The sequence below is a fragment of the Gobius niger genome (genome assembly GCF_951799975.1).
Source record: "Gobius niger genome assembly, contig: SCAFFOLD_64, whole genome shotgun sequence".
In the NCBI taxonomy this organism is placed as follows: Eukaryota; Metazoa; Chordata; class Actinopteri; order Gobiiformes; family Gobiidae; genus Gobius; species Gobius niger.
In genome coordinates this window covers 58,196-73,857 of record NW_027639166.1, presented here as the reverse complement: position 1 = coordinate 73,857, position 15,662 = coordinate 58,196, and the positions used below count along the sequence as shown (strand labels likewise).

The following is a 15,662-nucleotide window of genomic DNA, read 5'->3' as shown; positions in this document are numbered from 1 at the left end:
ACAGTCTGTCATGACCCCATCTGTAACCCTGCCCCATACAGACCCACAGTCATGACTCCATCTGTAACCCTGCCCCATACAGACCCACAGTCTGTCATGAATCCATCTGTAACCCTGCCCCATACAGACCCACTGTCACGACCCCATCTGTAACCCTGCCCCATACAGACCCACAGTCATGACCCCATCTGTAACCCTGCCCCATACAGACCCACAGTCATGACCCCATCTGTAACCCTGCCCCATACAGACCCACTGTCTGTCATGACCCCATCTGTAACCCTGCCCCATACAGACCCACAGTCTGTCATGACCCCATCTGTAACCCTGCCCCATACAGACCCACAGTCATGACTCCATCTGTAACCCTGCCCCATACAGACCCACTGTCATGACTCCATCTGTAACCCTGCCCCATACAGACCCACAGTCTGTCATGAATCCATCTGTAACCCTGCCCCATACAGACCCACTGTCACGACCCCATCTGTAACCCTGCCCCATACAGACCCACAGTCATGACCCCATCTGTAACCCTGCCCCATACAGACCCACTGTCATGACCCCATCTGTAACCCTGCCCCATACAGACCCACAGTCACGACCCCATCTGTAACCCTGCCCCATACAGACCCACTGTCATGACTCCATCTGTAACCCTGCCCCATACAGACCCACTGTCTGTCATGACCCCATCTGTAACCCTGCCCCATACAGACCCACTGTCATGACTCCATCTGTAACCCTGCCCCATACAGACCCACAGTCATGACTCCATCTGTAACCCTGCCCCATACAGACCCACAGTCATGACTCCATCTGTAACCCTGCCCCATACAGACCCACAGTTTGTCATGACCCCATCTGTAACCCTGCCCCATACAGACCCACTGTCATGACTCCATCTGTAACCCTGCCCCATACAGACCCACAGTCTGTCATGACCCCATCTGTAACCCTGCCCCATACAGACCCACAGTCATGACTCCATCTGTAACCCTGCCCCATACAGACCCACAGTCATGACTCCATCTGTAACCCTGCCCCATACAGACCCACAGTCTGTCATGAATCCATCTGTAACCCTGCCCCATACAGACCCACTGTCACGACCCCATCTGTAACCCTGCCCCATACAGACCCACAGTCATGACCCCATCTGTAACCCTGCCCCATACAGACCCACAGTCATGACCCCATCTGTAACCCTGCCCCATACAAACCCACTGTCTGTCATGACCCCATCTGTAACCCTGCCCCATACAGACCCACAGTCTGTCATGACCCCATCTGTAACCCTGCCCCATACAGACCCACAGTCATGACTCCATCTGTAACCCTGCCCCATACAGACCCACTGTCATGACCCCATCTGTAACCCTGCCCCATACAGACCCACTGTCATGACCCCATCTGTAACCCTGCCCCATACAGACCCACTGTCATGACCCCATCTGTAACCCTGCCCCATACAGACCCACTGTCATGACCCCATCTGTAACCCTGCCCCACACAGACCCACTGTCATGACTCCATCTGTAACCCTGCCCCATACAGACCCACAGTCTGTCATGAATCCATCTGTAACCCTGCCCCATACAGACCCACTGTCACGACCCCATCTGTAACCCTGCCCCATACAGACCCACAGTCATGACCCCATCTGTAACCCTGCCCCATACAGACCCACAGTCATGACTCCATCTGTAACCCTGCCCCATACAGACCCACTGTCATGACCCCATCTGTAACCCTGCCCCATACAGACCCACAGTCATGACCCCATCTGTAACCCTGCCCCATACAGACCCACTGTCTGTCATGACCCCATCTGTAACCCTGCCCCATACAGACCCACAGTCATGACCCCATCTGTAACCCTGCCCCATACAGACCCACAGTCTGTCACGACCCCATCTGTAACCCTGCCCCATACAGACCCACAGTCTGTCATGACCCCATCTGTAACCCTGCCCCATACAGACCCACAGTCATGACTCCATCTGTAACCCTGCCCCATACAGACCCACAGTCTGTCATGAATCCATCTGTAACCCTGCCCCATACAGACCCACTGTCACGACCCCATCTGTAACCCTGCCCCATACAGACCCACTGTCATGACCCCATCTGTAACCCTGCCCCATACAGACCCACTGTCATGACCCCATCTGTAACCCTGCCCCATACAGACCCACTGTCTGTCATGACCCCATCTGTAACCCTGCCCCATACAGACCCACAGTCATGACCCCATCTGTAACCCTGCCCCATACAGACCCACTGTCATGACCCCATCTGTAACCCTGCCCCGTACAGACCCACTGTCATGACCCCATCTGTAACCCTGCCCCATACAGACCCACTGTCATGACCCCATCTGTAACCCTGCCCCATACAGACCCACAGTCTGTCATGACTCCATCTGTAACCCTGCCCCATACAGACCCACTGTCTGTCATGACCCCATCTGTAACCCTGCCCCATACAGACCCACAGTCATGACCCCATCTGTAACCCTGCCCCATACAGACCCACTGTCATGACCCCATCTGTAACCCTGCCCCATACAGACCCACAGTCTGTCACGACCCCATCTGTAACCATGCCCCATACAGACCCACAGTCATGACTCCATCTGTAACCCTGCCCCATACAGACCCACTGTCTGTCATGACTCCATCTGTAACCCTGCCCCGTACAGACCCACTGTCATGACCCCATCTGTAACCCTGCCCCATACAGACCCACTGTCATGACCCCATCTGTAACCCTGCCCCATACAGACCCACAGTCTGTCATGACCCCATCTGTAACCCTGCCCCATACAGACCCACAGTCATGACCCCATCTGTAACCCTGCCCCATACAGACCCACTGTCATGACCCCATCTGTAACCCTGCCCCGTACAGACCCACTGTCATGACCCCATCTGTAACCCTGCCCCATACAGACCCACTGTCATGACCCCATCTGTAACCCTGCCCCGTACAGACCCACAGTCACGACCCCATCTGTAACCCTGCCCCATACAGACCCACTGTCATGACCCCATCTGTAACCCTGCCCCATACAGACCCACTGTCATGACCCCATCTGTAACCCTGCCCCATACAGACCCACAGTCATGACCCCATCTGTAACCCTGCCCCATACAGACCCACTGTCATGACCCCATCTGTAACCCTGCCCCATACAGACCCACTGTCATGACTCCATCTGTAACCCTGCCCCATACAGACCCACTGTCATGACCCCATCTGTAACCCTGCCCCATACAGACCCACAGTCTGTCATGACCCCATCTGTAACCCTGCCCCGTACAGACCCATACAGTAGTAGTAGTAGTAGTAGTAGTAGTAAAAGTAGTAGTAGTAGTAGTAGTAGTAGTAGTAATAGTAGTAGTAGTAGTAGTAGTATCTTCATGTACCTTGTTGCTCTCTCTGAATCTCTTGCGTGAATCCACAGAGCTGAAAATGTGGAAAAGCTCGAAGCGACTCAGGACGATCATCAGGAAGTGGTTCGGGTCCATCATCGACGCCCCCACCTAAAACATCATCAATAGAGGCACATTATTAAGATTTAAAGCTCCTAAAACATCATCAACAGAGACACATTATTAAGATTTAAAGCTCCTAAAACATCATCAATAGAGACACATTATTAAGATTTAAAGCTCCTAAAACATCATCAACAGAGACACATTATTAAGATTTAAAGCTCCTAAAACATCATCAACAGAGACACATCACAGCTCATATATTACATCTTATCTTATATTATTATAACATTTAAACGAGTTATGACACGGCCCGAATACAACTCGACTCCCAAACCCACAGGTCCATGAGGGACACGACTCTCACGCCCCAAACCCACAGGTCCATGAAGGACACGACTCTCAAACCCACAGGTCCATGAGGAACACGACTCTCATACCCCAAACCCACAGGTCCATGAGGGACACGACTCTCATACCCCAAACCCACAGGTCCATGAGGGACACGACTCTCAAACCCACAGGTCCATGAAGGACACGACTCTCAAACCCACAGGTCCATGAGGGACACGACTCTCATACCCCAAACCCACAGGTCCATGAGGGACACGACTCTCATACCCCAAACCCACAGGTCCATGAGGGACACGACTCTCATACCCCAAACCCACAGGTCCATGAGGGACACGACTCTCATACCCACAGGTCCATGAGGGACACGATTCTCACACCCACAGGTCCATGAGGGACACGACTCTCATACCCCAAACCCACAGGTCCATGAGGGACACGACTCTCACACCCCAAACCCACAGGTCCATGAGGGACACGACTCTCATGCCCCAAACCCACAGGTCCATGAGGAACACGACTCTCATACCCCAAACCCACAGGTCCATGAGGGACACGACTCTCATGCCCCAAACCCACAGGTCCATGAGGGACACGACTCTCATACCCCAAACCCACAGGTCCATGAGGGACACGACTCTCAAACCCCAAACCCACAGGTCCATGAGGAACACGACTCTCACACCCCAAACCCACAGGTCCATGAGGAACACGACTCTCAAACCCACAGGTCCATGAGGGACACGACTCTCAAACCCCAAACCCACAGGTCCATGAGGGACACGACTCTCAAACCCACAGGTCCATGAGGGACACGACTCTCATACCCCAAACCCACAGGTCCATGAGGAACACGACTCTCAAACCCCAAACCCACAGGTCCATGAGGAACACGACTCTCAAACCCACAGGTCCATGAGGAACACGACTCTCAAACCCACAGGTCCATGAGGAACACGACTCTCACACCCCAAACCCACAGGTCCATGAGGGACACGACTCTCACACCCCAAACCCACAGGTCCATGAGGAACACGACTCTCAAACCCACAGGTCCATGAGGAACACGACTCTCAAACCCACAGGTCCATGAGGGACACGACTCTCACACCCCAAACCCACAGGTCCATGAGGAACACGACTCTCAAACCCACAGGTCCATGAGGGACACGACTCTCAAACCCCAAACCCACAGGTCCATGAGGGACACGACTCTCACACCCCAAACCCACAGGTCCATGAGGGACACGACTCTCACACCCACAGGTCCATGAGGGACACGACTCTCACACCCCAAACCCACAGGTCCATGAGGGACACGACTCTCACACCCCAAACCCACAGGTCCATGAGGAACACGACTCTCATACCCCAAACCCACAGGTCCATGAGGAACACGACTCTCATACCCCAAACCCACAGGTCCATGAGGGACACGACTCTCACACCCCAAACCCACAGGTCCATGAGGGACACGACTCTCACACCCACAGGTCCATGAGGGACACGACTCTCACACCCACAGGTCCATGAGGGACACGACTCTCACACCCACAGGTCCATGAGGGACACGACTCTCACACCCCAAACCCACAGGTCCATGAGGGACACGACTCTCATACCCACAGGTCCATGAGGAACACGACTCTCATACCCCAAACCCACAGGTCCATGAGGAACACGACTCTCATACCCCAAACCCACAGGTCCATGAGGGACACGACTCTCATACCCCAAACCCACAGGTCCATGAGGAACACGACTCTCATGCCCCAAACCCACAGGTCCATGAGGAACACGACTCTCACACCCCAAACCCACAGGTCCATGAGGAACACGACTCTCACACCCCAAACCCACAGGTCCATGAGGGACACGACTCTCATACCCCAAACCCACAGGTCCATGAGGGACACGACTCTCATACCCACAGGTCCATGAGGAACACGACTCTCATACCCCAAACCCACAGGTCCATGAGGAACACGACTCTCATACCCCAAACCCACAGGTCCATGAGGGACACGACTCTCATACCCCAAACCCACAGGTCCATGAGGAACACGACTCTCATGCCCCAAACCCACAGGTCCATGAGGAACACGACTCTCACACCCCAAACCCACAGGTCCATGAGGGACACGACTCTCACACCCCAAACCCACAGGTCCATGAGGAACACGACTCTCACACCCCAAACCCACAGGTCCATGAGGGACACGACTCTCACACCCCAAACCCACAGGTCCATGAGGGACACGACTCTCACACCCACAGGTCCATGAGGGACACGACTCTCACACCCACAGGTCCATGAGGAACACGACTCTCATACCCCAAACCCACAGGTCCATGAGGAACACGACTCTCACACCCCAAACCCACAGGTCCATGAGGGACACGACTCTCATAACCCAAACCCACAGGTCCATGAGGGACACGACTCTCACACCCCAAACCCACAGGTCCATGAGGGACACGACTCTCATACCCCAAACCCACAGGTCCATGAGGGACACGACTCTCATACCCCAAACCCACAGGTCCATGAGGAACACGACTCTCACACCCACAGGTCCATGAGGGACACGACTCTCACACCCCAAACCCACAGGTCCATGAGGGACACGACTCTCATACCCCAAACCCACAGGTCCATGAGGGACACGACTCTCATACCCCAAACCCACAGGTCCATGAGGGACACGACTCTCATACCCCAAACCCACAGGTCCATGAGGGACACGACTCTCACACCCCAAACCCACAGGTCCATGAGGGACACGACTCTCATACCCCAAACCCACAGGTCCATGAGGGACACGACTCTCATACCCCAAACCCACAGGTCCATGAGGGACACGACTCTCATACCCCAAACCCACAGGTCCATGAGGGACACGACTCTCACACCCCAAACCCACAGGTCCATGAGGGACACGACTCTCACACCCACAGGTCCATGAGGGACACGACTCTCACACCCCAAACCCACAGGTCCATGAGGAACACGACTCTCATACCCCAAACCCACAGGTCCATGAGGAACACGACTCTCATACCCCAAACCCACAGGTCCATGAGGGACACGACTCTCACACCCCAAACCCACAGGTCCATGAGGGACACGACTCTCACACCCCAAACCCACAGGTCCATGAGGGACACGACTCTCACACCCACAGGTCCATGAGGAACACGACTCTCACACCCACAGGTCCATGAGGGACACGACTCTCATACCCCAAACCCACAGGTCCATGAGGGACACGACTCTCACACCCCAAACCCACAGGTCCATGAGGGACACGACTCTCACACCCCAAACCCACAGGTCCATGAGGGACACGACTCTCACACCCACAGGTCCATGAGGAACACGACTCTCATACCCCAAACCCACAGGTCCATGAGGGACACGACTCTCATACCCCAAACCCACAGGTCCATGAGGGACACGACTCTCATACCCACAGGTCCATGAGGAACACGACTCTCATACCCCAAACCCACAGGTCCATGAGGGACACGACTCTCACACCCACAGGTCCATGAGGAACACGACTCTCATACCCCAAACCCACAGGTCCATGAGGGACACGACTCTCATACCCCAAACCCACAGGTCCATGAGGGACACGACTCTCACACCCCAAACCCACAGGTCCATGAGGGACACGACTCTCACACCCCAAACCCACAGGTCCATGAGGAACACGACTCTCATACCCACAGGTCCATGAGGAACACGACTCTCACACCCACAGGTCCATGAGGGACACGACTCTCATACCCCAAACCCACAGGTCCATGAGGGACACGACTCTCACACCCCAAACCCACAGGTCCATGAGGGACACGACTCTCACACCCACAGGTCCATGAGGGACACGACTCTCATACCCACAGGTCCATGAGGGACACGACTCTCATACCCCAAACCCACAGGTCCATGAGGGACACGACTCTCAAACCCCAAACCCACAGGTCCATGAGGGACACGACTCTCACACCCACAGGTCCATGAGGGACACGACTCTCATACCCACAGGTCCATGAGGGACACGACTCTCATACCCCAAACCCACAGGTCCATGAGGAACACGACTCTCACACCCCAAACCCACAGGTCCATGAGGAACACGACTCTCACACCCACAGGTCCATGAGGGACACGACTCTCACACCCCAAACCCACAGGTCCATGAGGGACACGACTCTCACACCCCAAACCCACAGGTCCATGAGGGACACGACTCTCACACCCACAGGTCCATGAGGGACACGACTCTCATACCCACAGGTCCATGAGGGACACGACTCTCATACCCCAAACCCACAGGTCCATGAGGAACACGACTCTCACACCCCAAACCCACAGGTCCATGAGGGACACGACTCTCACACCCCAAACCCACAGGTCCATGAGGGACACGACTCTCAAACCCCAAACCCACAGGTCCATGAGGGACACGACTCTGATACCCCAAACCCACAGGTCCATGAGGGACACGACTCTCATACCCCAAACCCACAGGTCCATGAGGGACACGACTCTCACACCCCAAACCCACAGGTCCATGAGGAACACGACTCTCATACCCACAGGTCCATGAGGGACACGACTCTCACACCCCAAACCCACAGGTCCATGAGGGACACGACTCTCATACCCCAAACCCACAGGTCCATGAGGGACACGACTCTCAAACCCACAGGTCCATGAGGGACACGACTCTCATACCCCAAACCCACAGGTCCATGAGGGACACGACTCTCACACCCCAAACCCACAGGTCCATGAGGGACACGACTCTCACACCCACAGGTCCATGAGGAACACGACTCTCATACCCCAAACCCACAGGTCCATGAGGGACACGACTCTCACACCCCAAACCCACAGGTCCATGAGGGACACGACTCTCACACCCACAGGTCCATGAGGGACACGACTCTCACACCCCAAACCCACAGGTCCATGAGGGACACGACTCTCACACCCCAAACCCACAGGTCCATGAGGGACACGACTCTCATACCCCAAACCCACAGGTCCATGAGGGACACGACTCTCATACCCCAAACCCACAGGTCCATGAGGGACACGACTCTCATACCCCAAACCCACAGGTCCATGAGGAACACGACTCTCACACCCCAAACCCACAGGTCCATGAGGAACACGACTCTCATACCCACAGGTCCATGAGGGACACGACTCTCACACCCCAAACCCACAGGTCCATGAGGGACACGACTCTCACACCCACAGGTCCATGAGGGACACGACTCTCATGCCCACAGGTCCATGAGGGACACGACTCTCACACCCCAAACCCACAGGTCCATGAGGAACACGACTCTCACACCCCAAACCCACAGGTCCATGAGGAACACGACTCTCACACCCACAGGTCCATGAGGGACACGACTCTCATGCCCACAGGTCCATGAGGGACACGACTCTCACACCCACAGGTCCATGAGGAACACGACTCTCACACCCCAAACCCACAGGTCCATGAGGGACACGACTCTCACACCCACAGGTCCATGAGGGACACGACTCTCACACCCACAGGTCCATGAGGGACACGACTCTCACACCCACAGGTCCATGAGGGACACGACTCTCACACCCCAAACCCACAGGTCCATGAGGGACACGACTCTCACACCCCAAACCCACAGGTCCATGAGGGACACGACTCTCATGCCCACAGGTCCATGAGGAACACGACTCTCACACCCACAGGTCCATGAGGGACACGACTCTCACACCCACAGGTCCATGAGGGACACGACTCTCACACCCACAGGTCCATGAGGGACACGACTCTCACACCCACAGGTCCATGAGGGACACGACTCTCACACCCACAGGTCCATGAGGGACACGACTCTCACACCCCAAACCCACAGGTCCATGAGGGACACGACTCTCACACCCACAGGTCCATGAGGGACACGACTCTCACACCCACAGGTCCATGAGGGACACGACTCTCACACCCACAGGTCCATGAGGGACACGACTCTCACACCCACAGGTCCATGAGGGACACGACTCTCACACCCACAGGTCCATGAGGGACACGACTCTCACACCCACAGGTCCATGAGGGACACGACTCTCACACCCCAAACCCACAGGTCCATGAGGGAACACGACTCTCAAACCCCAAACCCACAGGTCCATGAGGAACACGACTCTCATACCCCAAACCCACAGGTCCATGAGGGACACGACTCTCACACCCCAAACCCACAGGTCCATGAGGGACACGACTCTCACACCCCAAACCCACAGGTCCATGAGGGACACGACTCTCACACCCACAGGTCCATGAGGGACACGACTCTCACACCCCAAACCCACAGGTCCATGAGGGACACGACTCTCATACCCCAAACCCACAGGTCCATGAGGGACACGACTCTCACACCCACAGGTCCATGAGGGACACGACTCTCATACCCCAAACCCACAGGTCCATGAGGGACACGACTCTCAAACCCACAGGTCCATGAGGGACACGACTCTCATACCCCAAACCCACAGGTCCATGAGGGACACGACTCTCAAACCCACAGGTCCATGAGGGACACGACTCTCAAACCCACAGGTCCATGAGGGACACGACTCTCAAACCCACAGGTCCATGAGGGACACGACTCTCACACCCCAAACCCACAGGTCCATGAGGGACACGACTCTCATACCCACAGGTCCATGAGGGACACGACTCTCAAACCCCAAACCCACAGGTCCATGAGGGACACGACTCTCATACCCCAAACCCACAGGTCCATGAGGGACACGACTCTCATACCCCAAACCCACAGGTCCATGAGGGACACGACTCTCACACCCCAAACCCACAGGTCCATGAGGAACACGACTCTCATACCCACAGGTCCATGAGGGACACGACTCTCACACCCCAAACCCACAGGTCCATGAGGAACACGACTCTCATACCCCAAACCCACAGGTCCATGAGGGACACGACTCTCATACCCCAAACCCACAGGTCCATGAGGGACACGACTCTCACACCCCAAACCCACAGGTCCATGAGGAACACGACTCTCATACCCCAAACCCACAGGTCCATGAGGGACACGACTCTCACACCCCAAACCCACAGGTCCATGAGGAACACGACTCTCACACCCACAGGTCCATGAGGGACACGACTCTCATACCCCAAACCCACAGGTCCATGAGGAACACGACTCAAACACCCCAAACCCACAGGTCCATGAGGGACACGACTCTCATACCCCAAACCCACAGGTCCATGAGGAACACGACTCTCACACCCCAAACCCACAGGTCCATGAGGGACACGACTCTCATACCCACAGGTCCATGAGGGACACGACTCTCACACCCCAAACCCACAGGTCCATGAGGGACACGACTCTCACACCCCAAACCCACAGGTCCATGAGGGACACGACTCTCACACCCCAAACCCACAGGTCCATGAGGAACACGACTCTCACACCCACAGGTCCATGAGGGACACGACTCTCACACCCCAAACCCACAGGTCCATGAGGAACACGACTCTCACACCCCAAACCCACAGGTCCATGAGGGACACGACTCTCAAACCCACAGGTCCATGAGGAACACGACTCTCACACCCACAGGTCCATGAGGGACACGACTCTCACACCCCAAACCCACAGGTCCATGAGGAACACGACTCTCATACCCCAAACCCACAGGTCCATGAGGAACACGACTCTCACACCCCAAACCCACAGGTCCATGAGGGACACGACTCTCATACCCACAGGTCCATGAGGGACACGACTCTCACACCCACAGGTCCATGAGGGACACGACTCTCATACCCCAAACCCACAGGTCCATGAGGGACACGACTCTCATACCCCAAACCCACAGGTCCATGAGGGACACGACTCTCACACCCCAAACCCACAGGTCCATGAGGGACACGACTCTCACACCCCAAACCCACAGGTCCATGAGGGACACGACTCTCACACCCCAAACCCACAGGTCCATGAGGGACACGACTCTCACACCCCAAACCCACAGGTCCATGAGGGACACGACTCAAACACCCCAAACCCACAGGTCCATGAGGGACACGACTCTCACACCCCAAACCCACAGGTCCATGAGGGACACGACTCCCAAACCCACAGGTCCATGAGGGACACGACTCTCACACCCCAAACCCACAGGTCCATGAGGGACACGACTCTCACACCCCAAACCCACAGGTCCATGAGGGACACGACTCTCACACCCACAGGTCCATGAGGGACACGACTCTCATGCCCCAAACCCACAGGTCCATGAGGGACACGACTCTCACACCCCAAACCCACAGGTCCATGAGGAACACGACTCTCATACCCCAAACCCACAGGTCCATGAGGGACACGACTCTCACACCCAAAACCCACAGGTCCATGAGGGACACGACTCTCACACCCCAAACCCACAGGTCCATGAGGGACACGACTCTCACACCCCAAACCCACAGGTCCATGAGGGACACGACTCTCACACCCCAAACCCACAGGTCCATGAGGGACACGACTCAAACACCCCAAACCCACAGGTCCATGAGGGACACGACTCTCATGCCCCAAACCCACAGGTCCATGAGGGACACGACTCTCACACCCAAAACCCACAGGTCCATGAGGGACACGACTCTCACACCCCAAACCCACAGGTCCATGAGGGACACGACTCTCATACCCACAGGTCCATGAGGGACACGACTCTCATACCCACAGGTCCATGAGGGACACGACTCTCATACCCACAGGTCCATGAGGGACACGACTCTCATACCCACAGGTCCATGAGGGACACGACTCTCACACCCCAAACCCACAGGTCCATGAGGGACACGACTCTCACACCCACAGGTCCATGAGGGACACGACTCTCACACCCCAAACCCACAGGTCCATGAGGGACACGACTCTCACACCCACAGGTCCATGAGGGACACGACTCTCATACCCCAAACCCACAGGTCCATGAGGGACACGACTCTCACACCCACAGGTCCATGAGGGACACGACTCTCATACCCCAAACCCACAGGTCCATGAGGGACACGACTCTCATACCCCAAACCCACAGGTCCATGAGGAACACGACTCTCATGCCCCAAACCCACAGGTCCATGAGGGACACGACTCTCAAACCCCAAACCCACAGGTCCATGAGGGACACGACTCTCACACCCACAGGTCCATGAGGAACACGACTCTCACACCCCAAACCCACAGGTCCATGAGGGACACGACTCTCACACCCACAGGTCCATGAGGAACACGACTCTCACACCCCAAACCCACAGGTCCATGAGGAACACGACTCTCATACCCACAGGTCCATGAGGAACACGACTCTCATACCCCAAACCCACAGGTCCATGAGGAACACGACTCTCATACCCCAAACCCACAGGTCCATGAGGGACACGACTCTCACACCCACAGGTCCATGAGGAACACGACTCTCATACCCCAAACCCACAGGTCCATGAGGGACACGACTCTCAAACCCCAAACCCACAGGTCCATGAGGGACACGACTCTCACACCCACAGGTCCATGAGGAACACGACTCTCATACCCCAAACCCACAGGTCCATGAGGAACACGACTCTCATACCCCAAACCCACAGGTCCATGAGGGACACGACTCTCACACCCACAGGTCCATGAGGAACACGACTCTCACACCCCAAACCCACAGGTCCATGAGGGACACGACTCTCACACCCCAAACCCACAGGTCCATGAGGGACACGACTCTCATACCCCAAACCCACAGGTCCATGAGGGACACGACTCTCATACCCCAAACCCACAGGTCCATGAGGGACACGACTCTCATACCCCAAACCCACAGGTCCATGAGGGACACGACTCTCACGCCCCAAACCCACAGGTCCATGAGGGACACGACTCTCATACCCCAAACCCACAGGTCCATGAGGGACACGACTCTCACGCCCCAAACCCACAGGTCCATGAGGGACACGACTCTCAAACCCACAGGTCCATGAGGAACACGACTCTCACACCCACAGGTCCATGAGGGACACGACTCTCAAACCCACAGGTCCATGAGGGACACGACTCTCAAACCCACAGGTCCATGAGGAACACGACTCTCACACCCACAGGTCCATGAGGGACACGACTCTCAAACCCACAGGTCCATGAGGGACACGACTCTCACACCCACAGGTCCATGAGGGACACGACTCTCACACCCACAGGTCCATGAGGGACACGACTCTCACACCCCAAACCCACAGGTCCATGAGGAACACGACTCTCACACCCCAAACCCACAGGTCCATGAGGGACACGACTCTCACACCCACAGGTCCATGAGGGACACGACTCTCAAACCCACAGGTCCATGAGGAACACGACTCTCACACCCCAAACCCACAGGTCCATGAGGAACACGACTCTCACACCCACAGGTCCATGAGGGACACGACTCTCACACCCCAAACCCACAGGTCCATGAGGGACACGACTCTCACACCCACAGGTCCATGAGGAACACGACTCTCACACCCACAGGTCCATGAGGAACACGACTCTCACACCCACAGGTCCATGAGGGACACGACTCTCATACCCCAAACCCACAGGTCCATGAGGGACACGACTCTCACACCCCAAACCCACAGGTCCATGAGGGACACGACTCTCACACCCACAGGTCCATGAGGGACACGACTCTCATACCCCAAACCCACAGGTCCATGAGGGACACGACTCTCACACCCACAGGTCCATGAGGGACACGACTCTCATACCCCAAACCCACAGGTCCATGAGGGACACGACTCTCATACCCCAAACCCACAGGTCCATGAGGAACACGACTCTCATACCCACAGGTCCATGAGGAACACGACTCTCAAACCCACAGGTCCATGAGGGACACGACTCTCACACCCCAAACCCACAGGTCCATGAGGGACACGACTCTCAAACCCACAGGTCCATGAGGGACACGACTCTCACACCCCAAACCCACAGGTCCATGAGGGACACGACTCTCATACCCACAGGTCCATGAGGGACACGACTCTCATACCCCAAACCCACAGGTCCATGAGGGACACGACTCTCACACCCCAAACCCACAGGTCCATGAGGGACACGACTCTCATACCCCAAACCCACAGGTCCATGAGGGACACGACTCTCACACCCACAGGTCCATGAGGAACACGACTCTCATACCCCAAACCCACAGGTCCATGAGGAACACGACTCTCACGCCCACAGGTCCATGAGGGACACGACTCTCACGCCCCAAACCCACAGGTCCATGAGGGACACGACTCTCACACCCCAAACCCACAGGTCCATGAGGGACACGACTCTCACACCCCAAACCCATAGGTCCATGAGGAACACGACTCTCACACCCCAAACCCACAGGTCCATGAGGGACACGACTCTCACGCCCCAAACCCACAGGTCCATGAGGAACACGACTCTCACACCCACAGGTCCATGAGGGACACGACTCTCATACCCCAAACCCACAGGTCCATGAGGGACACGACTCTCATACCCCAAACCCACAGGTCCATGAGGGACACGACTCTCACACCCACAGGTCCATGAGGGACACGACTCTCACACCCCAAACCCACAGGTCCATGAGGGACACGACTCTCACACCCCAAACCCACAGGTCCATGAGGGACACGACTCTCATACCCCAAACCCACAGGTCCATGAGGGACACGACTCTCACAC

General features: G+C 56.1%; 1 protein-coding gene across 1 annotated transcript in view; it reads right to left on the bottom strand.

Annotated features, from left to right (window-relative positions):
- Window positions 1–15,662, bottom strand: part of ubr2 (ubiquitin protein ligase E3 component n-recognin 2) — a 132,204-nt gene that overhangs the window by 76,238 nt on the left and 40,304 nt on the right. The window contains exon 18 of the mRNA XM_079583267.1: window positions 3,432–3,548. Within this exon, the coding sequence (XP_079439393.1) occupies window positions 3,432–3,548 (117 nt within the window). The remainder of the gene's footprint in view (window positions 1–3,431; window positions 3,549–15,662) is intronic.